This window comes from Ptychodera flava, chromosome 19 (genome assembly GCF_041260155.1).
Source record: "Ptychodera flava strain L36383 chromosome 19, AS_Pfla_20210202, whole genome shotgun sequence".
Classification (NCBI taxonomy): domain Eukaryota; kingdom Metazoa; phylum Hemichordata; class Enteropneusta; family Ptychoderidae; genus Ptychodera; species Ptychodera flava.
Genome location: NC_091946.1, coordinates 22456252 through 22483394, shown reverse-complemented (window position 1 = coordinate 22483394; position 27143 = coordinate 22456252). Strand labels below are relative to the sequence as shown.

The window sequence follows — 27143 nt, the reverse complement described above, 5'->3', positions numbered from 1 at the left end:
TATCTACCAGTTATTCCAATTGTCCGAAGCCGATACGTTCGCGTTTTATTCCTAGTGACAAGTCCCTTCTGGTCAGTTTGTAATTTATTAAACGATTTGTTTTGCGTCCCTGCTCGCAAAGATTTTTGGAAGGTTTCATGAAAAATCCCCACAGTGTCGCAGCATTTGAACAGAAATCTGTAACGCGTAACTTTTCTGCTTACAAATCTTTGTTTACTGTAGTTCAAACGCCTGCATACTTGCATGATTACGGAAGTGAAAAAAAAGACTTCTGCATTGATTCTTTACTGTGAGCTGATATTACATGGAAACAATAAAGACAATATAAATTTTCAGTGTGTTTTCGAACCTCTCAGCCGCTTACCAAAACTTTTAGTGGACGCAAAACAAAGAATTTCTTTACTCCGGTCTGATACATGTACGCTACACACATACAGTATAGCATTCAATGCACAGGTTAACTGTGCCTATAGCCATTGCAGCATAGAAAATTTTGTGCCGAAACTCACCGCTAACACGTGATGAACACGTGACCTTGCAGGTGATAGTGTTGACTCCGATCAATGGAGCATATTTTCAATGTGTTGATTAATATTCACTTTACTTGATCGAGAGATTTCAAGTCAAAGATTTCGAATATTGTGACAAATATAGAACAATGCAAGTCCCAGATCTTCGTGCGAGTGGAAAGTTTGTGCGCACAGGTCGTGAGCAATAATACGTACTTATTTGAATTTTGAAAACATTTTTGATAAGCGTATTTGTCAAATCGTAAAGTAAAGCCATTAACTCTAACACATCAAACATTCTCTCACCGGACGGTAAACATTCTTGCGACGGCGAGCTTCCGAAATCGGTGACGTGTGTTAGATTGTTACGCGTATGCGGCCAGTCACACGAATGGTGCAGTCATTATTGTCAGCCAGCAGGGTTAACTCAAGGATGTTGGTTGTCGTTCACAAAAAATACAATCTTGGCCGAAATGTAAGTGAAGGATTGATACCGTGAAAATGTTTACCCGTCGTTCGCCGATGCATATCTTGTGCGGGGTACCTCCTCGCGACGGACGATGCAATCGTCATCCCAGTTAGGAGGCTCTCGGCAACGGTTATGAATCCTCACCATCGCTTTGCTTGCTTGTTCCAAATGAAGTTAATGATTATATATAGTTGCCATCTTTTAAGATCTGCAGGCAAGATAACAGTCATGTACGCAACATCGTGGAAAATGCTCTCAACCCATTACGATAACTAGGTGTCCTGACAGAGAAACTGGCGTTTGTAAGCCGTATCTGTTTCGTGCTCTGTGGGCAATTTTCGGAGGGTGAACAAAAAATGTCCGACGAATGGATCAGAACACCTCAAAGTCATGGCGATATTTCAAAACTGGGTATGCGATGGGGGGGGGGGGGGGGAGTGAAGGAGTCAAAGTTGAACTGTATATTATTTTAACCTTTTCCTGTACAAAGGTCGTTGCATCTTCAACTCAGACAAAATCAACGCCTTATCACGTAATCTTTAAGTGTGATAAGGAAGGACCTTAAGTATAACATTACAGCAGCCGAGGTCTCACTCTGACTCAGGTAATACTGGGCTAGGCGTGTCCCGTTATATCTACCCTGTGTGAGCGTTGCGAACGCCAGAACCATCACCCTCGGCGTTGCTGGTAAGAGGAACTGAAAGGCAAAGCCCGGCACAGTGTTCCTGAACTGCTCTAGATCCACTTCATCTCATAACGCAGGTAAGTGAGCGAATTTTTTTGCGAGGACGTTGATCGAAAATGTTTTGCATCCAGCTATCTGGTGTGAGGGTCTTGCCCACATTCAGATAAAGTCACCGTTGACAAATGCCAAGCTATGAACGATCATAGAATTTTTCTTCAAAGGAATCAAAATACTGAACGATGTTATCTATGGTTTTTCTTGAGATGCCTTCGTACAAGACGAAATTATCTTGTCATAGATTCTGTTTTAGGGATGTTCTGGCATAAAATAAAACATACTTAGACTTCGCTAGCGCTGACAAACATAGCCAGCTCAGTCGTGTGATAGAAACAATCTCGAAATCACAACCTTGGACTTTAATAACGTGAGATATTTAGGGATATAAACACACGATAAAAAGATTAATGAACTTTTTTTACGGTGATGCAAAAGAAGAAAATAAAAACATGCGAATTTTGAAAACTTGATAACAATGAAACGATAAGAAATACATTTAACTCTTTTAAGGTAGAACGCGCCGAGGGGACAGATATACGGACTCTCAAATTTTTACAATTTTTTTCTGATATACCACTTGTAAGGGTTCATTTTAAAGGTCTGGGTGAAAAACTTCACTGGCTTTGTTTTTCGAAATTCGAAAAATTTATTTTTGCTCCATAGAGGTAACGGACATAGGGATGGCGGCCATTTTGAATATTAAATATCGGTAAATCTTAGGTTATTTCTCTAGTACCAAAATTTGCATGGTGACTTGATTTTGAAAGAGAATGGTTGAAAGATTCCTTAAGGAAAATTTGAGCAAAAGTTTAAGTCTTTCACTTTCGAGGTGCATACTACCTTAAAGCAAACGTTGTCACGAGACTCCCAGCCATGAATAACAACTTGAAAATCTACATAATGTAAACGTCGCATCTTTCATAGAGTACGTGAACACATATAGAAAACGAAGACAGCGGTTGTCAGTCGCCGGGCGTTCTCCGATATCGCAGACTTCTTGAAATCTGATAAGCTTTCTTGTGTGTATCCGTGGTTACACGTGGGAAAGGTCATACTAAACGCTCGAGTGACTGAGTGAGTTTCAAATGGTTTTGTAGCGGCTAGAAAGAAGTCGGAGAAATACACGAAAATTGGAGAATACTTGTTCATAAATGGGAGTTCATTGCGCAACTGCTGAGATTCATATCGCTCGATATCCGCAGCGATTGTAGTGACCGCTACGTTAACTGTTCTGTTAAAACCATAGCAGGTTATGCATTTCTTGGTGTGTTGACGAAACTGCGCGTCAACAAAAATAATTTATTGCAGATTTTGTCGTCACTTTAAGAAGAATACGATTTTGCTAGAATATCGATTTCTCAAAAATGCAAAGCTTTAAAAATCAGACTTGGAGAGTCTTTTGACTATCTTTCTGTATATTTCTTTCTGTGTCTGTGTCTCTCTCTGTCTCTGTCTCCTGGTCTACCTGTCTGTGTCTGGCTCCTTGTCTGTCTGTCTTACTCTCTGCTTTCGCTCTGTCTATGCATGGATGTACAAAAATCTAGTTTTGTACATCCACGATATCTCTCTCTCTCTCTCTCTCTCTCTCTCTCTCTCTCTCTCTCTCTCTCTCTCTCTCTCTCTCTCTCTCTCTCTCTCTCTCTGATATTAAGTTGGCCTCTAAGACTTACGAGTTCATTATGACATGTCATATAACATGTCTCCAGACCTAACGTAAATACATCTTCACGACGGTTGCAACGAAATGAATTGGTTAGAGTTGATTAATATTTTGAGAACAACATACCGATACGAGACCAACAGTAATGAGAGGTTTGGTGTAATCGTCCGTCTGCCATAAACGATTTCGGTTCCGGAAAGAACAGTAAACACTACGAAAGGAAGAAATTCTGTGAAACGTGTGAGACGTATCCGCATACTCAACAAATATTTAAAATAAATAGCTTTTAGAAGTTTTGGTAAACAGTAACTTGGAAAACGACCTCGAAAAATATCTGAATGTTTTGAAGAGTTGTACCAGATTTTCTGAGTTAGTGTCAAAGAACGTCTTTTCCAATTCCGTTTTCAACCAATCACTATTTATATTTATTTATTGATTTACCAAAACCTGCAATTGGTGCTATAAGGTCGCGCTGTAAACTAGAGTCACAAGCAGCTGTGGCGGCCACACATCATCCTTAATACAATTTCAAATTTAAAAAAATCTATACCCACACAAAACTTGACAAAATTGACAAATCACAACCTTTGAATTTTCCTAATGAATGTGTGTCAAGGTTCAAACTCGACAAAAAAATTGGCAAATTAAATTCGTTCCGTTATCAACAACTTAATCCATTCTGTGTACACGTGCAGCGTTCCTCACAGCGACCATCAAGTTGTCACTACGTAACTCTGAATGAAAATCGCCGCTGTGGTCGGATTTCATCTGAAGTTGACTATGATAAAGGTGAATCATTGATAAGTTTATTGATAGACATGTATTCAGGAGATTATGGTGTATCCTGACGAAATAATCCCTCCATCTGTTCATGGGGCAACGGAGAATGTGTAATATATGCACGACAGTTGATCAAGCATCAAAGTGACCTCAACAGGTGGCGCTTGCGCAGTGCGTTTCTTCTGAACACGGATTTTCTATAAAGAACGGGTACATCTTGTGTATCCGTGTGCTGACACAAACGGACAATTGATAAGAATTAAGAATCTGAAATAATTCAGATGTGATAAAAATATGACACAGTCCTTTCGATTATTTGCTGCACTTTGTCTAAGCCTTAAATCGTGTAAGGACGTTCTGTTAATGGCGTCCTTCAAGGAGTATACACGAATTCTTGTTACACGCCCAAAATTTTTCCTTTTACTGAGAAGTTAAAATCCCGGTACAAAGACGCAGAATTTCAATAATTAGGATTCACCGGCAGAGAAAACGTAATTTCACGCAAATTCATTAAATACTGCTTGAAATGGTCGTGAGTGCTCGCATAAAGTTAACTGTCAACGCGAGAAGGCAGAACTGCGCATGATCGAAAATTAAGGTTAAAGAACTTCCAATGGTTTCTTGAAGGCACGTTACGAGCAATAATCTTGATTAGACGGCTCAGATAAATCCAATTAGAAATAAAAATAAGATTTATTGGGCGTTGGTGTGTTTCCTGTAGTGGTCAGTTTTCCTTTTCTTCGGTCGCGTGAGCTCTTCCGTTGATTCATCTCATATCCCGTACTAACAGATTGTAATCTCTGTTCACCTTGTGTACATTTTAAATCAAGTTGACCACCTAAGCGGATCAGTGACCATAGTGAGAAGAAAACTCCGCCGAAATTCCCAATCTGTTATGACATTTTCCCTCCAAAAAAACCTGTTCGCATTCGTCTTCAAACATATCATCCCTTTACGCGCTTATGTGGCGAGATTATTTTTTCTATAAGCTTATCGATGCAATAATGTGATTCAGGAGACAAACATAACGTATCCCTGCTATTGAAAATTATTTGTAGTTTGATTTTAAGAAAAAGTACATCATAAGCTTGTAAGTTATGAAGTAAAACGTCCATAAATATCCACAAATATTTAAAATGAAACCACAAGTCACGTTTTCAGTTAGACTTGCTCCAGGTCTGTGGGCATATGTATATCAAAACAGTGTACACTGGAGGAATGATCCTCGGCAGAGTGTCGCGTAGACTGTGTTGCGTAGATCGTGGGGTGAATGCGATGCAAGGCCGGCCAGCAACTGCTGCCGAGAAAAGCCAAGCGACGGCCAAGCGACGACCGGGGGAGAGTTCAAAAATCAGTGTTTCATGGTGCTTATGCAACTATTGTTTGAAGAAGACAGCCGCACTGTGCCCTTTGTAGTACTACATGCAAAGGTCACGAGTGCTTGAATTAAACCTATACAGTCACCTGTAAATATTTTGTATTGTTTTCCTTGTATAGATATCTTCCTTCGTCCGACTTTCTTCGTCATCGATCAAATCCTACCTGTGATTAAGCCCTTGGTAATTTTCTAACTCGTAGCCCTATACAGTTGATTTATCACTTTATCGCAGACTGAACGTCTGTCGGTCGTTTCTGTGATGAGTGCTTGGATTGAAAGTTTATTCATGTCTCCATCTCATGTATATATTCTGTGTTCTATTTTTTTTTTCTGCAGCGGAATCGTCGCGGAAAATGGATAAGTCCAAGGAGTCGGGGTGCCAGGCCGACTTTACCGAGGACTGGGATGGCGAGATCGGGTTCAAAAGCCCGCCACCAACGGAGGCTTGGAGCAACGGTCACTCAAAGCCACCAGTGAAAGAAGAAAAGCCGCCCTACGTCAAGAAAGGCTTCTTCGAAAGATACAAGTCATCCTTGCGAATGTTCATTCCAATTAGATTCAAGAAAACACAGTAAGTGTCAACCCTTTCACATCTCTGAAAGTGAAAAATCACACAATGCCCACCATGATAAGTAATCATCAAATTTGTAATAGTGTAAAATTCAGCAGATTGGCGAGATTATCATTTTTAACAAAGAAACCTGGTGTGAATAGAGAGTATCGATGTTCTGAATTCGAACAACATCATCTGAAAAAATGTGTTAAACATTAAATCTTAAATTATATTCCTCGCTACTGCATGCAATAAGTAGAAGGCGAACAATTTAACGAACGTGACCGTCATGGAAAGGATGTATAGGTGCTGTAGATGGTGTTTGAACTTGGTACGGTATTATTACAAAAAATACTTTCAAAATATTGAAACACTTTTTTTTAATGTACTGTAAAGTAAAATAACCTCGTGTACAGTCCAACTCTATGCACTAGGTCTTTTCTCATTCAGTCCACACTAATTGTAAGATAAGGTTTCCACTATTCATGACTTAATGCAGCAATGGGGCAACGCCTTGCTAGAGTCTCCAACTCACCATCCTCTCACAGTGAGTCCGGTATCCTAACCACTGCGCTACGTTGCCTCCCAGGCCTTGCAAAGACCTTATACAAGTGATGTATACATATGCTAAAGTCGTTTGTCGACTACCGTTGGTATTCAGTCTGTGCACACGAGTTATTAACAGTAAATAACGAATAAAAAGTACTCGTATAGGAGGCGCGTACAGATGTTAATTTACTTTAACAGTAATTCAAGCTGGGCGCACAGTAGTACAACGCAGCATATCCCTCCATATATATTTTTGGTTCTCGTAAGATACGAACATGGCCGCGACATACAACCTTCCATTTATACAGCTAATGTAGAACAAATTAAAGAGAGGAATTAGCATTCAACAGTTAACAAGATCAACGTGATATGATTGTAATATTTAATTAAAACTTCGTGTCATTACAGAGGTACAATTATTTCTACTGTTTCCTCATTTGCGAGATAATTTTACTGCTTATGAAAAAAAAAAAACAATTTACCAGTCGCAAACGGTATTATAGAGTCGCGCAAACTAATTAGAATGGGTAAAAAATGTAAATACGAAGGGAAACGGACATTGGCTTCATCCAGCTTTCAAGAATATAAATTCTTTTTCTCCATACAGTCGGTGTCCAATCGATGACGCTGGTTTTTTGAACATTTTGTGGGTGAATTGGATCACTCCCTTAATCGTCAAAGCACGAAAGGAAAATCTGGAGGTCGATGACATCTGGCCGATATCTGAACTTGACGAAGCGGAAGTACAGTTTGAAAGGTTAGATTATACTCTCTATACCTAATCTGGCTTTAAAATAATCTTTTCAAGGTTTTATTTTCTTTGTCTGGGTTACCTAGTTTCTATGGAACTACCTCTTTGAGCACGCCATTTTATATTTTGAAGCAATATTTTTTTTAATTCATGATGTTGTGCTTTTATTACTGTGAAGTAAAAATAATGATGACATTTAAAGGCTGTAACAAAACAAAAGCTTGTGGCAAGTTTTTCAGTATTCTGCTTCTGCATATCAACTATACCATGTCTGACCCTAATCCGTTGTCATGCTGAAATTTCGAGTATTTTTTTTGGTCAACACAGCTTGTATGTGTGTAGTGATCATTGTTTATTGTTTACAAATGAATTCTAGTCCGGACTTGAATACAATTTTCAACAATAATAGTGTAAATTATACCCATATAGGTTGTGTTTATATGCTAAATACTTGGCATTACATTACAGTTTAGGGATTCAATGCAGAAAGTGTAGGGAAACCACAAAACAAAAGTTCTGAAAAAAATTGCCAAATGCTACAGCTTATGGAGCTTTAAAAAGCAGAGTGAGTCTCGTGGCCAATTTATTCGACGACTGTCCCTCCGTAGATGGACCTTGACGGGCTCTGAAGTTGATAGTATTTCTATGTACTGGCTTGCCGAGAGAACTTCTGAACGAGGCTAGCTTTTGCTCACAAGTTTACGGCAAATATTTCCAGCACGAACATCGTTACGAGAGCAATTGTATATTCGCCAGATTTAACCCTCAGAGCGCCAAAGTCAATTTTGGTCACCTTTATAACATACACCCTAGTCAAATTTTTTCGAGTTTTTGCCAAAATTTTGATAAAAAAAAGGAGCCAACGAAATATGATGTTCATTTGGTCCAAAATTATCAAAAAAAAATCACAAAAGTTATTAAATATTAACAAAATGTTGCATTTAAATTTTGGTGGGAAAAATTATAGCATTCAAAGGGCTATAAGCGAAATCACGATGTTCATATTCTCTACTTAGGTTGGACAGAATTTGGAGAGAGGAAGTTAGGAAGAAGAAGGGAGTAAAAGAGGCTTCTCTGGGAGCGGCCATGTTCAAGTTCGTTAGAACCAGAGCGACGCTTGGATCACTCATGCTGACATTGGCTTTCTATCTCGGTTGTCTTGGAGACGTAAGTGACGCAGTCAGTGATGACCAATGGTCGTTCGCTCTGCTCTGTATTTTCAGATTTCACAATGCACAAGCTACAGACTCGGTCTGTTTTTCGGGTTTAAAGAAAGGAATGTTTTGAGTGAAAACAGGGAAGGGGATAGGCTGGAAGCTGAGTGAAAGGAAACGCTGGATTATCAGAGTGCAGCATACCCTCACATTATCACGGGTTTATCAAAAGGGTGAAAATTTGACAAAATTTACGTAATAAGACAAAAACTACCTACAGCCAGATCTCAACAGACACAATGAAGATCTCGGGAAATGCCTTTTTACAGACCCTCGTAATCAACCCCTTACAGGGCATGTGTCGCTGGGGACTGTGATTTCGAAAAGCTCATGCAGAGGCTGTTTCCGGTATGTCAGAGGACATAAATATTGCACATAGTCATTGTATCCACTGAAGTGGAAATAGGTATCAAACAGAACTGTACACACATCCTGTGTTGCAGTGGCCTTTCACAAAGTCTATAAATTCGAAGACCTTATCACATGTATCTGTGTACAGAACAGTATCAATTCATGTTAAGGTAGCGTTGCACATAACCAGCACATTTTTTTTCAAAGCAATATTTCTTACCCAAATAGACACGAAAAACCCCTCATACTATATATAACACGATTGGAACAAATTTGGGATAATTGGACGGTGAACTAATGCCGATTTAAACTACAAATGTAATCTAATCTGTCTTTCTTTTTACATTACACACTTATTTTACTAGTAGTTGCAATATTGCAACATTCAGCTATACGGCACCAAACACTTTTGAGAAATTTGAAAAATATGAAAATGTAATTATCCCAAATTAGTTCCAATCGTGTTATATTTTAAAAAAGCAGAGAATCTAAAGTTTAGTATGGTAGCAATAGTTTACTTGAAGGATGAAGGAGTATATACTTGAGGTAGGAAACCTCAATTTTGGTATTAATGATAAAAATCAGTTTAAGTCAAAAACTTCAGTTGACACAAATTTAATATCTCATTTGGACAAGAACATATGTTTTAATAAATTTTGTTTTGCGTTATCTATTCTCATTTCTAAATGGCAGGGGTTGAAAGACTGACATTTAAAAAGTGATAAGCACTCAGATGTTAGAACTTAATTGCCAAATGTTTGCTATGTAGTATTGAAAGAATATAATCTAATAATTTCACAACATTTGATCCAGCAGGAGTGGAGTTCATATTTTTTCAAATGTTGAACACGGGGGAAAAAGAAGCCTAGAAATCGGGTGATTTGCATACATTTGCATAAATTTACACTTCTTTCTCAAAAAACTTACGACTACTTGTCATGTTGAAAGGTGAAGTCAACCAATGTTTTAATCTTGGGTTAATAACAGAAATTAATGAAAATTGAATGAATCTCTGCAAAATAAGTCATTTGAGCAAAATACACTGTGTTATGTGCAACGCTACCTTATAGTAAAACAGGTAACGATACATACATAAATAAAATCGAGACCACGCACGAAACAGATGGGTGTACGCGGCACCCGACGCGGCAATAGCTTCACGGCACTATACGCACACCCTTAGTCACAACACGCTGGCATACTCTGTGCCAGTGACATTTGTAATATCACAAGTCACCTTGCTACTTTGGTATACCCCGTTTGATGATTTTTTCTTATTCCTCTTCTCACTCTTAGGCGGTCATGTTGAGTCTGATTTTATACTACGTCGAGACATTGGAGAAAGACTGGCTGACTGCGTTAATTCTGTGTCTTGGGATTCTATTCACGGAGCTGTTTCGAGCGATGGGAATAGGGTACGCTTGGTTTTTGAATTACAGAACAGGGGCGAGGCTGCGCGGGGCGAGTCTTTATCTAGTCTTCGAGAAGTTGACCCGTCTGAGAAACTTGGCGGACCAGTCAATAGGCCAGGTAAGAATGGCGTATGTTTTTTTTTTCTGATTTTAAATCACAGCATAGAACTCTGGGTTATTTTCTGTTTTTAAATCGCAGCATAGGACTCTGAGTTATTCCATAAGGGAATATTGAAGAATGAAGTGGCGGTATTGTATTGGCTTCACCATCAGGACAAGAAGCTATGTGCCGCTTGTCAATCACAAGAAGAACAATAAATATTCGTCTACACAATATATTCAGATACTTAGAGCCAATAGGGTTTACCGATTGCGGCGTTAGTGCTATAACTTTAGGTATAATTTGTCGCTAATACCAAACACAATGCACGTGACAGTGTTGAGCCAGGATTGCCTAAAACTTTACTTTTAAATATAATTCAAAAAGCTCTGAGAAAATGTCCTTTTTTACCACATTGTACTTCAGGCATTATTCGTCTAGAAGTTATGAATATGATCTGATCCAATAAATGTCACGAATCAAAGTTACGTTTTCACGAAATTAAGCCGTTGAAAACCTTAGTTACTGGACGAGGCGCATTCTCCACTGATCGGCCTTTCTTCCTCGCTCACTTGACACTCAAATAGGACACTCACAATTATTGGCCTCCAGCTCTAGGCTCTTGAGAGCATTATTTTGAAAAGTTCATTTCTTTGATGCAGTTTGTCAACTTGGTAGCCAACGACGGTCAGCGGATATTCGACGTGTGCCAGTTCGCTCCGTTCATCGTTGGTGGTCCCCTTCTAGCTATCGGTGTCATCGCCCTGGCAACGGTCTACATGGGCCTTTGGGGTTTGATTGGCAGTCTTGTTATCCTTCTCTTCTACCCAGTGCAGGTAAGATAAAAAATGTTTCTCGTCCTCGAAAATTGGTAAAAGTGTTTCCGACGGTGCGAGTTGTAACTTGTTCATTTTGCTCCCTACTTGGTTTACAAATGCAAGAAGTCTGCGTGTATCTTCATTTTTACTGACTGTAAAATGCAGGAACTTTTTTTCTTCGTCTTTTGAACATCCTATAGCGATGTTGAGAGAAGGCAGCTACATGCATCGACTCTCTCAGACTGAGAGACCCGTCGTTCGAGGGCGCTCTCTATGCTCCCCCTGACAAAAATAACTAATTACTGCTTGTAGCCTTACTCATTTGTGTAAAGTAATCCCTCACACAATACTTCGTCAGTAAAAACACACAAACGAAATCTTAATTAGAGCAGCCAAAAATCACAAAATAGCCATATAATAGTTAAAAAATACAGTAAATTTCACCGATTGCGTGAAATCGAGCACCTCAATTAATCACTGTGTATACATCGATCGACACACAGGGACTGTCTTAAGGGGTAGAGGAGAGGGCACGAGGTCACATGAGGTCGTCCGCTCTCACGGTGGCGGGGTTATCAAAATCACCACAATGGCTAGCAGAGCACTTGTGTTGTTGTTTTTGTCACCTTCCTCGATCGCTAATTTTGCCATTTAAGTACATAAATTATACTCAATAAACATGCAGGTGGATGAGAAGAGAAGCACCTACATGTAAAAATACGGAGCTATCTCCATGGTCTCTACTACAGTAGGCCTACAGTGAGCGAGCCCGAGCCCGGCTGATGGAAGAACAACCACAACAAAAAAAGAATTTATTAGGCCTACATGTCAACAATTTGAGAGCAGTTTACAGAAACAAAATCCTTCGTATAGAAGACTTCGTACTAACGTTAAATTAGCACACTCCGTGTACACAACATCGTACGAAGCGCGAAGCGACATGTAGCCTACTGCGCGCATGAAGTGCGCTGGCTAAAGTGACTCCCCAGGGTATTGCTAAAAAGAGTTTTGTCAGATAAGCACGTTTTGTCAGATAAGCGCCGTACATACGTAGCGCCCTCGAACGACGGATCTTTCAGTACAGTTTGTAGAGACATGTAGACTAGTTGTAATATATTGCGTACATAAAATGTCTTTTCATCGGTAAGGATACAAGATCAGGTCTGTAATATCTCAGTATTATAATGTTTGAACGTTATCACGGTGCTTATGTTCCGTTTATGAACTACTGTACCATATTCCATTCACCCAAACACATCTAAATTCGCGGTATTCGACTTGTAAACAAAGGCTGGGTGTGAGCATTGTTACTGTTAACATTTGAACTTCACCGTCGATGCGGACGTGAAGTGAATTTGTCAACTATAATCAAGTGTCACTCCCATGTTTCGAATATCAAAAGTTCTCGAATTTTTATCATAATTTGCCCATTACTTATGTTTCTTTCAAACTCTGACACAGGTAATATTTTTTTCACACCACAGTTCGGACTAGCGAAAGTAATGACGTACTACAGAAAGAAGGCGATCGACGTGACCGATCTGCGCGTGCGCAAGATGAACGAAATGATCATGTGCGTCAAGCTCATCAAGATGTACGCCTGGGAACTGTCGTTTTCAAAAGCTATTGCCTGTAATATTTTTAACATTTTCTTGAATTCATTTTTGTTAATTGATAAAAGAGGGAAGATATTCGTATCTAAGATGTCAAAAGTAGTGAAAAATTTTTCGTAACTTTTTTCTTGACGATCATCATATGTGTAATTAGGGTTTATATCTTTTCTTTTTCCCGCCATTTTATCGGAACGACATATGTTATAGTTATAACAATTCTCTCTGAAAAAGCAGTCCAGCGGTTGCATAAGCTGTTGGAGTCAGCCGATCTAATGTATTCCTCTATGGAAAGAATAAACGCATATTGAGTGTCGTGGTAAAAGGCTTCCCATAACCGACTTAGCGATCAACATATTTAATAGATCTAGTGGGATTATTTCTGGCTGTTTTTCCTTTATTATTCAGCTATACGAGACAATGAGCGGGGGTATCTGACGTGGGCGGCATTTATTTCTAGTGTAAATCTGACAGTAAGTCCGTTCGTCTGCATTGTCGCTGCTGTTGTTGCCAATACTGGATACATCTTGTCTGGAAATGAGGCTTCTACCTCCGTAGTAAGTTCCATCTTTTTCAAGAACCTCAATTTTATCGATACATAAAGTTATTATAATGTTTCCACGTTCTAATTTCGTTAATCTTTTACATGTTACCTCTCGATCGAGAGATTTTGCATAATCTGATACATACCTCTGCTCAGATCATAAAACACAGATTCTTGGTATTTGTATCATGCAAATTTACATACTCACGTTTCTTCACATCACAATCTCGCAGTCCTTTACGATCGTGACGCTGTACAACGCCATGAGATACTGTATCAATTCGACGCCATTTGCGGTGAGAGGTCTCTCAGAGTGCGGAGTCGCAATCCGCAGAATGAAGGTATGGTGGCAATTTATCATAGACTAATAACCTAGCTACTCCTGATACAATTTCAACTCTCATTTGATATTATGTCTTTTATCGGTCTTACTATTTTCGTCAAAATACGAGCAGAGTAAACTGAGTACCTTATCCTTGAAATATAGTCCCCTTGAAATATAGTCCCACCACTGCAGTTTATACGAATCCTTCCGCAGTCCACCCGACTCTTTTTTCGATAGAAGAAGTGCTACCATGGCAGCAGCTGTGACCACAGATTCTGAAACACTGAAAATCTTACAATTCACTGTTAGTTTGCAGCTTGTTTTGATTTCAAAACCCATGCGTTAAAAAATTAACCAGGACATAGACATTCAAATTTTCAAAATGTTGTTATGTAGAATGTCATTTGCTATCGCCGCCAGCCAAACAGACAGTCCTAAATGAGCGCCATCTTTGGTTACATAAGGCATTGGATTTATTTATTTCTCCAGTATTAAAAAGTTAAAAAAATTGTATCGTATTTTTGAATTTTTTGACATTTATAGATGTTGTTCAGTCCTCTTCTTTTGAAATGTAACGACGGAGTAGTCAGTCTGAGCACATGCCGTGAAATTAGTTATATATACATATATATATATATATATATATATATATTATATATATATATATATTATGTATATATATGTGTGTGTGTGCGTATATAATTATATTATATATCTTATATAATTATATATTATATATATATATATATATATATATATATATATATATATATATACATATATTAAAACACATTACTTCAAGTATAAAGTAATTATATCTGTTATTTATAAGTTCCGTGCACCCTACAATAATCATACCAAAGTCACATATATAGGATATACATAGGAGTTTTGTGACGGCAAGATTGATCAGGTATTTATTTTCATTTTATCATCCAGATTATCATGGAGATGACTGACTACGAACCGTGCACCAGGAAACCGTCAAGCGAGAAAAACGCCATCGAAATCAAAGACGGCACCTTCGCCTGGGAGAAACAGGAGGACATTGACGATGAGGAGGCCGTGAAAGCTGTCGGCAAGAAAAAAAGAGACGATATCCAGAACTACGAGATCGTACTGCGAGATATCAACTTCACTCTCCCGAAGGTATTGCCGAGATCCGTCATGTTTTAACAACACTGCGTTGATGGCGTCACTGAGCGGAGGTCAACGACGCCATCATCGGCTTACATGACCTTCACCTTGGCAACATTTCTTAAGATGGCCTTCTCCCCGCTCATGCATTAAAATACAAAATAACTGAAGTTGTTCAAATTGGACACGTATAATATGACACCACTTGAGATGGCGACGTTGAAAATAAACCTCCCTACTTTCCTTGCCTTTCCTATAACGATCCTTCTAAACATCCCAGCTCAAAGTCGATTAAAATTGACTGGTACCTAATTTTGAGCTGTTATTATAATTGGCTCCTTCAATCAATCGATCAACCATAAGTGTCATCATATTGACTGCGACATAATGGTCTTTTTGTTGCTTTTCCAAGGGTTCTCTCGTCGGTATCTGTGGCTCGGTCGGCTCCGGAAAGTCTTCCCTGGTGAGCGCCATCATCAGCCAGATGGAGTGCGTCAAAGGCAGTCTGGCAATCGACGGCACGTTCGCTCTGGCCACGCAGCAGGCCTGGATTCAGAACGGTACCCTCAAGGATAACATCGTGTTCGGGATGCCGTACGACGAGAAACGCTACCAGACGGCCATAGAAGCGTGCTGCCTGAAGCCAGACTTGGCCATTTTACCAAACGGTGACCAGACAGAGGTATTTATCTCCTTCCCTCACCTCATGGGGGCGCTTCGGTCTCGTCTGCGGCACGACATTCAATTCCTTTCACTTCAGTTTGGGCATAGGACAAGTCCTGTCCCCATTTTACTCATTCCCCCCCAAGGGACGGGCATACTTCTCTTCCTGTCCCTCAGTCAAAGTCACAAGCCTTACCTCAAGTCGCTCCATTATCCCAATATATATATATTTTGTTTTTCTATTTAAACAGTATTTTACTTTGCACCTGTTTCAATAAATTCTTGAAAGTTCAGCTTTTTATTTGCACGTTTGTAAATGCTTGGTTACTGTTTGACTTTTGTTATCCTTGTCGTATTCTGATGTATTTCTGGTGAACGTTTGTATTTTCAAGATTGGGGAGCGAGGTCTGAACGTGAGCGGTGGGCAAAAACAGCGAATAAGTCTTGCGAGGGCGTTTTACTGTAATAGAAGCATAGTTCTATTGGACGATCCTCTCAGTGCAGTCGACGCTCACGTCGGCAAACATCTCTTCAAACAACTGATTCGTGGAGCCCTGAGAGGAAAATCCATCGTTTTCGTCACTCACCAGCTCCAGGTAGGTACTTTGGTTCTCTCATCTAAAGCACCATGACGTCAGCTCGTTTCCACTGCGCATGCGGTCGCCCGAGAATGTTCATCTCATATCGGTCTTCAAGGAAATGTGAATGGCTTAGATCAAGATATTGAATGATTTGTGTAGAACTAATAAATAGTATCAAATTCTCTTGTGCTTAAAAGTCCTCCTGTAGGATCATTAATGTTTTGACCATTGAAAACATCGTATACATTAATTTATTATTATGAAAAATCACACTTTGACATCAATTTAGGATTTAAACTACTTTAGATTACCGTGTTTGTCTTTGAAAATCATCAAAATGTCCATCGAATTTTAAGAAACTCTAGGAAACTTAACTGATAGCTGTCGATTCTAAAGCCACATCAACAAGGCAAAATGATTCCACCGACTTTAAGTTGATTGTATCATCATCATACATATAATTATCGTGGCGGTTTTCCCACGAGACAAAGCGGGCGCATCCATTGAAGTCACGTCGCTTGGGGTGTTATCGCCGTCGGTTAGTGACGGATCTACCATCTTGTGTGTTGACAGTTTCTGAGTCAGTGTGACGAAATCCTCGTCATGAAAGACGGCATGATCTGCGAAAGAGGCAAACACGCCGATATGATGGAGAAAGGCGGTGAGTACGCCTTCCTCATCAAAACTCACTACAGCGACGAGGAAGAAAAGCCGGCGACCGAAGTGCCCGCCGAAATCATTGAGGACACACCATTACACAGGAACAGCTCGGCTTCTCGGCATCGTTCAAGTACCTCAGGCAGTCGTCGCCGGACAGGCAGCAGAGCAACAAAATCGAGTATGGCCCACGACGTGCAGTCTGACCCTATTGAATTCGAAGAGAACAAGGAAGAGGCAGGTGTGTTCGTAACGCTATTATATTGTATCTTTTATTTGCCTCCCTCCGGGATCTTGTTGACGCATCAGCAATATTAATGATACTGGAGACATCGTCTTTTTGAAAAAACTGCCCTGTTTTCATTTAAGGTGCAAAGATTCACTGCAAAGTTGTCCTGAACAACTAAAGCAAGTTTGGCAAAGTTGAAATATGGCTTTATGATCAAGCAATCCTTGATATGGTTATCACTATTAAATGTTATTCTTTGAGATTTTGTTTAGATGTTATGTTGATATATTAAACATTGTATTAGTCAGAAAATGGCTTTACGAACAATTGAAGGCTTGTTTGATGACATAAAAACATGTTTAAAGATAAGATTTCTCCCCTCCAATGTCTCAGGTCAGCTTACCCAGAAGGAAGACGCTGGTCTTGGAACCGTTGGAATCTCAGTGTATGCTAAATACTTCAAGTTCGCCGGAGGGTACTGCGTGATGGGCTGGACCATGATGCTTTTCATCGTCGTCATTCTTTTGCAGACGTTCAACAGCGTTTGGCTCAGCGTTTGGCTCGAGTATGGCAGCAAGGTAAAGCGACGAAAGAGAACTTTGGTCATAGCTCCTTGAGCTATGCTATATCCTGTATAATTGTTTAATTTAGGGGGTATTTGGTGATGCTCCATATGAGTCTCATGTTTGTGAACTGTCACAGGCACAAAGGGTGAGAGTTGCAACTCTGTGAGATGCACAATCTCATCGCTGCTTTTTTGGCACCAAAATGTTATTATTTTGACATTTTTATCGATTGTGATGATTAAAAAGGCTAACACGTTTGCTTGGTTCTTAATTTTAATGATCTTTGAGCATCAGTAGACTTTTTGTCAACCAGCTCTCTAGCCATTCAGTTTGCTTCGGAGGTACCTCTTCCTTGTACCAGAAGGAGCGTTTCGATTGGCTGAAAATGTTTTGCACATGCGCAGTTGCAAATATTCTTTTGCATAGCATACTTTGCTGTATGAAACTCGATTCTGACGAGAAACTTTTACACTGTATCAAACAGAACAACACAGTGATTGATGATGATACCGGAGAAGAATACTATTGCACGGAGCCTCACTGTCAAGACAGCGTTCTTGGATTTGCATATATTTACATAATGAGTGTCGTATTCTTGGTAATCATCGCCATTATAAAGAGCTATGCATACGTTACGGTAGGTACACTTAAAGGGAAGGGGTCGTCACGTCTGCAGCTGCGTGTATAGGGAACCCATAGAACGGGTTTGTTGCTATGCAAAACATATCCCAACATTCCTTGTGCATATCCGAAATTTCACTTTGCCCGCTGTACCGAAACTAGTGACAGCGGCCGAAGCAGCTTCATATAAACAAAGGGGCACAACCTTACGTTTATTTCGCAGCCTTGCAGTGACTGGAAAGCTACAAAACTGGTGAACTATAGACATGCATCAAATGCTGAATTTGCTTCACATTTGCTTGACGTTCATCGTCAATTTCTGGGAAGAGGCGATGATTATCAATACGAAAGTCGCGCAGCCGCAGACGGGATGGCCCTTCATTTTGATACATAAAAACGAATAAAGAGTGGGACTGATTTCGCTTGTATCGTCTTTCATCGAAAATCATAATATATTTTCAATTTTTACCCTGTCTTATTCATGGAATCATATGATCCAATAACGGACACACCCCTTACCAATTGAGTTGGCGTGGTAGATTTAATGATTTTTTTATCTCATACTCGTATATGTCATTATTCGTATCATTTTGATACCAATTTTAAATATATCTAATAATTGTACATCAACAGTTGACGTGACGGTTCCTGGTTTCATTTCATTTCTACTTGTGATATCAACGGTGCATCAGCACCTATTAAGTAATTAAGGGAAGCAGCTGTGACCTGTTGATGAAATATTTCCACTGTTTTTATCCTAGAAAAATAGGAACGTTCTTCACCCTAGGATACGTTGAAATACAAAGTCAAACCTTGAAAAGAGTATGGGATGTTATTTTTGACAAACGAATTCCAATCCGAACCAGAGTTCAGTCTCCAACAATAATGAGATAACATAGAATATAAGCTTACTACACGCGCAAACTTTGTTGATAGACTGGAAACGGGTATTTCAACATGAGAAACGGCACTGTAAAAACAGAACATAAGTGACTGAAATCACATCAAAAAAATACAGCAAAAGAGTTTTAAAGTGTAGAGGAAACATCCTTGACAATATTCCTGTGTTATCGGTATGATTTTCATTTCCCCTGCAGGCAACTCTCAGAGCTTCGACCAACATGCATGACGTAGTCTTCGTGCGAGTATTTAGATGTCCAATGAAGTTCTTCGACACAACTCCCTCTGGCAGAATAATCAATCGTTTTTCCAAGGATCTGGATGAAAGTGAGAGGCAGTCCTGTATTTTCTCTCTCCCTTGCGTCGTTCTTGACATTTTTTTTCATATTTTCTTTCCGATGGTGATCATTTCTAAACGTTTTATTCATTTGATGAACCTAAACACAGCAGTGCGATAAAAATACAACGGACATTTTGTGTAGATCTTGACGTTACAAAATAGTGTTTACTTACCTTCCATTGCAATGTACACTATGAAGCACCAACAAACCATAGAGTCATTCACGTACTGTGAATAGTGTTTCTAGAACACATCACTTGGACTGTATGTAGTAATTTTACTGCTGTTCGTTTGGTAAAGTGGGAGGTCACTTGGTCAAATACAGAAACTACTTGAACAGACCTTCGGATACCCAAGACTGTGGCAGTCATACTGAAGTCATTCCGCACCCATCACTGTTGGCTAGACTTTTACAGTGTTGAACAGTCGTGTTCTTACCGAGCGTTATCTCATCCCTTCCTTGTGTATAAATATGCTTTAAATATTATATTTCCCTGTCGTCTCGAGTTTAAAGTCATTTGTACATAACTTGAAAAGAGAACGCTTCTCAAGTGTCCCGTTATTTGTAAAACAATAGCATAGACGACTTTAAAGTTACGATTGTGAAACTCGTTTTGTTACACTGTTCTCGCGGATACTAACTTGAACTATTCGTTCATACATTGTTTCAATTTCAGTGGATTCTCGAGCCGCGTTCATGGCCGAAAACATGGTACAAACCTTCCTTGGTATCTTCTTCAGTCTGATAATGATAGGCGTCATCTTCCCCTTCTTCTTCCTATGTCTCATTCCCCTGATGGCCGTCTTCGTCGTCATCTATCTCTACTTCCGGGTCAGCGTGCGTGTTTTGAAACGACTGGACAACGTCACCAGGTCACCGTGGTTCTCTCACATTTCAGCGGCCGCCCAGGGCGTTGCATCCATCCACGCCTTTGAAAAGGAGAGAGAATTCAATCTGAAGTAGGTTTGCACCGTTATCATTTAAAATGCAATTTTCACTGTCTTAATTTAATGAAAATTTGTTTTTTTCCCCTTTGCGTTAAAACAGGGATGGTGGCAATTTTTAATTCACCAATCAAGTGATTGGTTTCTCTGGCACCAAACTTTGCAAGGTCGCCCCCGATTTTTGTTCTTAATTTTTAAAGAGATTATAGTTAAACTTTTCCATCAGAAAATTCAAAGCAAAAGTTTAAGTCTTTCACTTTCGAGGCAATTACTATTTTAACATTCACAAAGAAGCGGAGAATCTCCCTTCTCTGCTGTGATCTTGTCAATCATTCTTTGTTTTATGTAATCCATATCAGTGTGCCTGAATGTTTTGCCGCAACTACTGAACGTTTTGTTGCTAAAAAGCAAAACAAATATCAAAATCGTACAATTACAACATACAAGAGTCAAAACAGTAGACTGAATTATTGAATGTTGTAAATTATGTGTCAGCCGAGAATGGCAGAACTAAAAAGAACCCAACACTTGCAACATAATCGTTCACATTGAAGTTGTTTTATGTAGGCTAACAGAGAAGCGACTATTGCCATAAACAATTAATTACATCCCTAATTAAAATCATCATGAAATAGACAGATCTTGCCAGATTTTGACGCGTAAATTAAGCTTTCATCCCTTGAGTTTACAGTCACTCACATCTCTGCTTGCATTTCCCGTCAGGTTTCAAGAGTTGATGGACAACAACACGATGCCGTACATGATGTTTACCATGGGAATGAGATGGGCTTCGATCCGACTGGACATCGTCACGCTCTGCATCACAGTCTTGACTGCCATGTTTGTTTGCGCCACCCACGGTCAGCTGCCGCCCTCTTACGCCGGGCTTGCTCTTTCTTTTGCTGTTCAGGTGCGGGCGCTCCTATGTCTATTATCCAATGAGAACTTTCTTTAAACATGGTTACAATTATTGACTATCGTTTGACTGAAGAAAGACAATAATATGTGTTGAGTATGTCTTCATCGAAGAGAGAGAGAGAGAGAGAGAGAGAGAGAGAGAGAGAGAGAGAGAGAGAGAGAGAGAGAGAGGAGGGGGGCAGACATACAGGCAAAAAGTTGGCACGGCCACGGATTCAAGAAAAGGACGTCTTGCATTTTAAATGTGTTGTCGTAGACTTTAACACACTTTGATCTTTCTCCTCACAGAACGCTGGTTTATATCAGGCCATGGTGCGTCTCATGGCTGAGGTCGAGGCTAGGTTTACGTCAGCTGAGAGAATGATCCAGTACATAGATGTAAGTCACGGCCAAATTTGGTAAACAGTTTGACTTTGTATGCTTACTTTACCAAAAAATTACCAAATTCGCAAACTCCATCGATATTTAGAGTTTGCACAATTTGGTAAAGCCCATTTCTTTATTCTTTTCTTCTGTTGGTTAAATGATTGACTCAATATTTAGGCCTAGACTAAAATTCGATCACAAACACACGTCCATGATGAATGTAGGCGTGTAATTTCTTGGCTAGTTTGCTGAAGATTATTTGCAAGTACAACACATACATAAATTTTAAGTGAGGGGAATTTGACAAGAATAACCATCAGTTGCCAATCTACATAACCCGATAAATTTCCGCGAACCAAGTGAACGTTGTCATACGTCGTTTATACCACACAATTTTTACAAATTTCACATTATTTGCATGTAAAACTCTACTTTGATCCAAAGATTGTGGTCTCAGAACCTTCTCCGTCGTTCCTGGTAAAATGCTCTAGCTACGAAGCAAAAACGTGTTTTCTTTGGAACTGTGTTTATTTGACACCGTCTAAAGGAGTTTGTTCAATTCCGGGCGAACGACTTTGCAATTTGACGCATCATAAATGAAACAACCATTTTGTTTTTTTCCTGTAGGAACTGTACGATGAGGCGCCAGCTATCATCTCGGACAAGAGACCAGAGAAAAGCTGGCCTAAGGAGGGCAAGGTCAAGTTCATCAACTTCAAAATGAGATACAGGGAAAATCTGCCGCTTGTCCTGAGAGGAGTGAACCTTGACATCAAAGCACAAGAGAAAGTAGGCATTGTGGGTAGGACAGGCTCAGGTGAGAGGTCAATCATTATAGTAAGCTCATGTTCTATGCCACAGTCTCATTGAACGATTGCTTAAGGGAGACAGTTGTCGGAACTGCGCCTGTGCGAGTTTCTTGTCTACAAACAATGTATTTTGTGCATGATATCTAGATGCACCTCACCATCATAGCTGCAACATTTAAATTATACGATGTAGATTACGACAGACATCTTTCAACTTTCATCAATCACCATTGTACCTTGGATACAGTGTTTACATTGGTCGTGTGGGTTCCATACAACCTTCAGCGCAGTTCCGATGACCGTATCCCTTTAATACATTGTGCATATCGAATTTTAGACTTACGGAACCCGGGGGCATTTGTCTTGAAAGCTCATACGCTGTTAATCGCTTTGTGTCCAAATATGAGTATTTTGCCATCACATAGCTTATGAAAACAGTGTTGGTAGGTCGGAGACGTCCTTCGGGTTTTTTATGTATACATTTTTTAGGCTTACGTCCCGAGAAAGTAAAGTTTGTCTAAACTTCACCTGATTTTACATACATGCGCCAAAGAAACATTTATAGTGGACTGTTGGCCGAATTACGGGAAACATATTTTTCCTTGCCTTATGTGATTCCATTACCTGAGTGGCTGTGTACTTCAAAAGTGATTTCCATAATCTGTCACAATGGAGGAAAATAAAAATTACTGCCTATGTAAAGATAATCGAGAACATACTCATAGAGGTGTCATTTCTGCATGATAGATGCGCAGAATAGGATCACATTACGTCATTTTCCCATCGAGCAAATTTGTCTTTCGAGCAACCAACTCATGCAAGAAATCTCTTTTGTCCACCAGGCAAATCGTCACTTGGTGTTGGTTTGTTCAGACTGGTCGAACCAGCCGGTGGTCACATCGAAATTGATGGAATAAACTGCCATGAAATCGGCCTCTTCGATCTTCGATCAAAGCTGTCAATTATTCCACAGGATCCGGTGCTTTTCCTTGGCACAGTGAGGTGGGTACTGAAGTCGCTTCAGTTTTGTGTTTGAGGACCGACGTCGACAATGGATTAACCCTTTGAGTGCTGTAATTTTTCCCACCAAAATTTTAGTGCAACATTTTATCAATTTTTATGAATTTTTCTTTAATTCTTTTGATTATTTTGGACCAAATGGACATCACATTTTATTGGCTACAGATTTTTATCAAAATTTTGGCAAATATCTGAAAAAAATTGACTGGGGTACATTTTATAAATGTGACAAAAGTTGACTTTGGCGCTCACAGGGTTAAGCAGCTCGCGCAGTGACATAAATCATATATTTTGATTCTCGATGGAAACTTTCAACATCAGTGAACAGCTTTGTGTTTTTTTTTTGTTTTAACAATTGAGAAATTTCCTTACCACTTTGATTGATATGCAGGGTCCAAGGCTACAAAAGTAAACTAAACTAAACCTTAAAAACTTCATTTACTCCATAAGATTCAAAATGAGCCCCCGAATATGTTAGACCAGAAGAATATTGTAAAAGTTTAAGAGTTTGAATATCTGTCCCAGAGGTGCATTCTACCATAAAAAGAACTACAAGGATTTCTCGCTGGTCAATTGTGTTTGTATTCCAAAGCGGAGTTTTCATAAATTTTTCAGAGCAACCTCACGAGGAAAGCAGAAACATCACCGTGGTTGCCATGTTATGCTATGTGCCTAATATCCTCCTCGACCTTCTCAGCATCGCGGTGAATACTCCTCTTATCTAAGACCTCTGCCTCGTTTATCCTAAAACTCTATAACGATTGTGTAGCAAACCTGATGACTGGTTCATATTTAAATATGTGTTATTTTCGCAAACAATGACAGAATTTCGATGCATAGCAACACAGTCTCTTGTCATCACAAGATGTGCACTGACTTGAATAACGGACTAATATTCAACATTTGTTTATTTATTTTTTTATTCTGTTTTACGTCTGCAGATACAACCTTGATCCCTTCGGCGTTTACTCTGACGAGCAAATCTGGCACTCACTAGAGAAATGTTACATGAAGGATTCGGTAAGAAAGCTTAGAAGAGCGCCCTCGGAGGTCGTGAAACCTTCAAAGCACATTTTCAAGAATGGTTTCATATGCGTTCACTTGACTGTTGATGCTACATTTCGGTATAATTTATTGCCATTTGATTCATAATTCTATATAAAGCTAAGGCACTTTGGATACTCTCAATTACTGTTATGGTTTCTAGAATTGTGCCTTTGCATAAGAGTGACTTGCCTGAATGACATTGCATCATATCATAAATAATAGCAATCCTGGATGAAGTTTCAAGAGATCATCCGATCTTTCTTACAAATTTCTGACCCTTATCGTTTTGTTTTCGAAATTGCAAAGCCAGCTAAATCCAAATCAAAGAATAAAAACTTGATGAGTCGTTCAACATAAACAATTCAACTTTTTTCCAACATATCGCATGTAGCCTAATTCCAGAGGACATGTAGTCATGTGATTCTACCACTTTAAGAGAAGTAAATTGCACTCGACATAATCAGTTGTTGCCTAATACGTTAAGTGCTGTTTTCAAAAAACTGTTTCTTCTGTCACCCAGATAATGACCTTGGATGGTGGACTGGAAGCCCCTGTTGTGGAGAACGGTGAAAACTTTTCTGTCGGTGAAAGACAGCTGATGTGCATGGCCAGGGCGTTGCTCAGGAACAGTAAGGTAGGCAGCTAGCACTCCTCAACCACCATGGTAAAGTAGTTGTCTGATTACTGCAGATTCTCAACTTGTCACCAGCGAGACGCTCAATCATCGCTTAGCACCCCAATGATTACCTTAGCTGTGCCATTGGTGTTGTCACTCTAGCCAGCTACTCGAAGTGTTCCACACTTAAACTGAAGGATAGCGGTGCATCTTAATTTAAGACGAACAAAATTATAAGTATATACGCTTACGATGACTGTTCTCACACCTACCTGTTCAGTGTCTTTTCTTTGTATGTATGTATGTATGTATGTATGTATGTATGTATGTATGTATGTATGTATGTATGTATGTATGTATGTATGTATGTATGTATGTATGTATGTATGTATGTATGTATTGTATGTATGTATGTATGTATGTATGTATGTATGTATCTATGTATGTATGTATCTATGTATGTATGTATCTATGTATGTATCTATGTATGTACGTATGTACGTATGGATGTTCCAGGATATTTACGTATGCTCGTTAACCAGATCTATGTCAACCTCTGTCAGAGAATGAGTTTCGCTCACTCTGGTGTCCTGTGAGTGTGAGATTGTTCATTCTATAGAATAAGCACTTAAATCTATTAACATTTTTCTGTGGTTCAATCGTAGATATTGATGTTAGACGAGGCTACAGCAGCTATCGATACAGAGACAGACAGCTTAATCCAGACAACCATCAGAGAAGCGTTCAAGCACTGCACCATGCTAACGATCGCCCACAGATTGAACACCGTGCTCACTTGTGACAGAATATTGGTCATGAGCGACGGTTTGGTGAGTTTTCTCAATAATGCCCGTTTACTGCAAACAAACAAGCGGTACAAATGAAGATTGACAGGCGAAGAGCCAGGCAAACGTAAAAAAAAAAATTGACTTGACACAAGAGGGCGCTAATTCGGCTACCAGGATATTTACGGATGACATGATTAACGATGGATAGGGAATTGAGTTTAGGGGGCGCAGTTGAACAAACACTAATAAACGTATACCTAATGCACCGTGGCTTCGATTTACGCGATTTCTCATCCCCTATTAAACCCTACTTTACACAGCTGTGCATCTTCTTATTTTAATTCCTCTCACTTCATCTTATCTCCAGGTTGCCGAGTTCGACACACCAGCAGCACTGATAGCTAAACCCAACGGAATCTTTGCTGGTATGCTGAAAGCGGCCGAGAGTAGCAAGAGAATGGTAACATCTTGAGCAGCGCGCGTCTTCTCCACACTCACGACGACCGTTGTCTGTCGACGAAATCTTTATCAGTGGAAAAACGAATCCCTGTGCATTTCCGAGTCGCTAGCTACTAAGTGTTACACTTTTGAATTCAAAATATGGCACTTTCCCAATAAAATGAAACAGTGCTTGTATCAACCGATCAGAAAATCACTGAAAGTACAACGCTTAGTGGAGCATGAATACTTTCTAAATTTTCTTTGCATACTCTGAGGGCCAGACGTTTTCTGGTTTGGTCCAATCGACAATTGATCCTTTGATGAACTTGAACGTATTTTTGTAGGTTATCTTTCCCACTGACCTTATATTATAAAACGAATGTAAAAATGTGTATACGCAAGATTGCGAGTGGAAAAGTATAGCGTGTATAGAAAGATTTTTTACCTTGCAGCCAGTATGATAAAATATCTAAGTCAGAATATTGGTTTCTTGAACAGAATGATGTCTGTTCACTTAAAGTTGTTGTGTTGTTTGTTTGTTTGTTTATTTAGAGCAATGATAGAAATGAATATTTAACTAACGTGCATATCATTAGTTAGTTCTATATGTTTATATAAAATATTACTTTTTGGTAAAGGGAATGGCACATGCGCAGTGCTATGCCTTTTTCCCACCGATTATCAGCGCACAAATGGAACATTAAGAAAATAAAATTATTGGCATTTGACTAAAA

The 27143-nt window shown here is 39.4% G+C and overlaps 1 protein-coding gene across 1 annotated transcript; it reads left to right on the top strand.

Moving 5' to 3' along the window:
- The first annotated feature begins 1550 nt into the window (after positions 1-1550).
- LOC139118927 (ATP-binding cassette sub-family C member 5-like) lies at positions 1551-27143 on the top strand. The gene is made up of 25 exons (XM_070682493.1): positions 1551-1740; positions 5875-6109; positions 7248-7397; positions 8408-8558; positions 10253-10486; positions 11131-11304; positions 12771-12918; positions 13305-13453; positions 13674-13781; positions 14705-14914; positions 15315-15584; positions 15958-16161; positions 16720-17044; positions 17426-17610; positions 18083-18235; positions 19317-19446; positions 20137-20419; positions 21128-21314; positions 21611-21700; positions 22316-22505; positions 23340-23499; positions 24459-24537; positions 25085-25198; positions 25846-26010; positions 26336-27143. The coding sequence occupies exons 2-25, from the start codon at positions 5892-5894 to the stop codon at positions 26438-26440; spliced, it is 4182 nt and encodes a 1393-aa protein (XP_070538594.1). The 5' UTR covers positions 1551-1740; positions 5875-5891; the 3' UTR covers positions 26441-27143.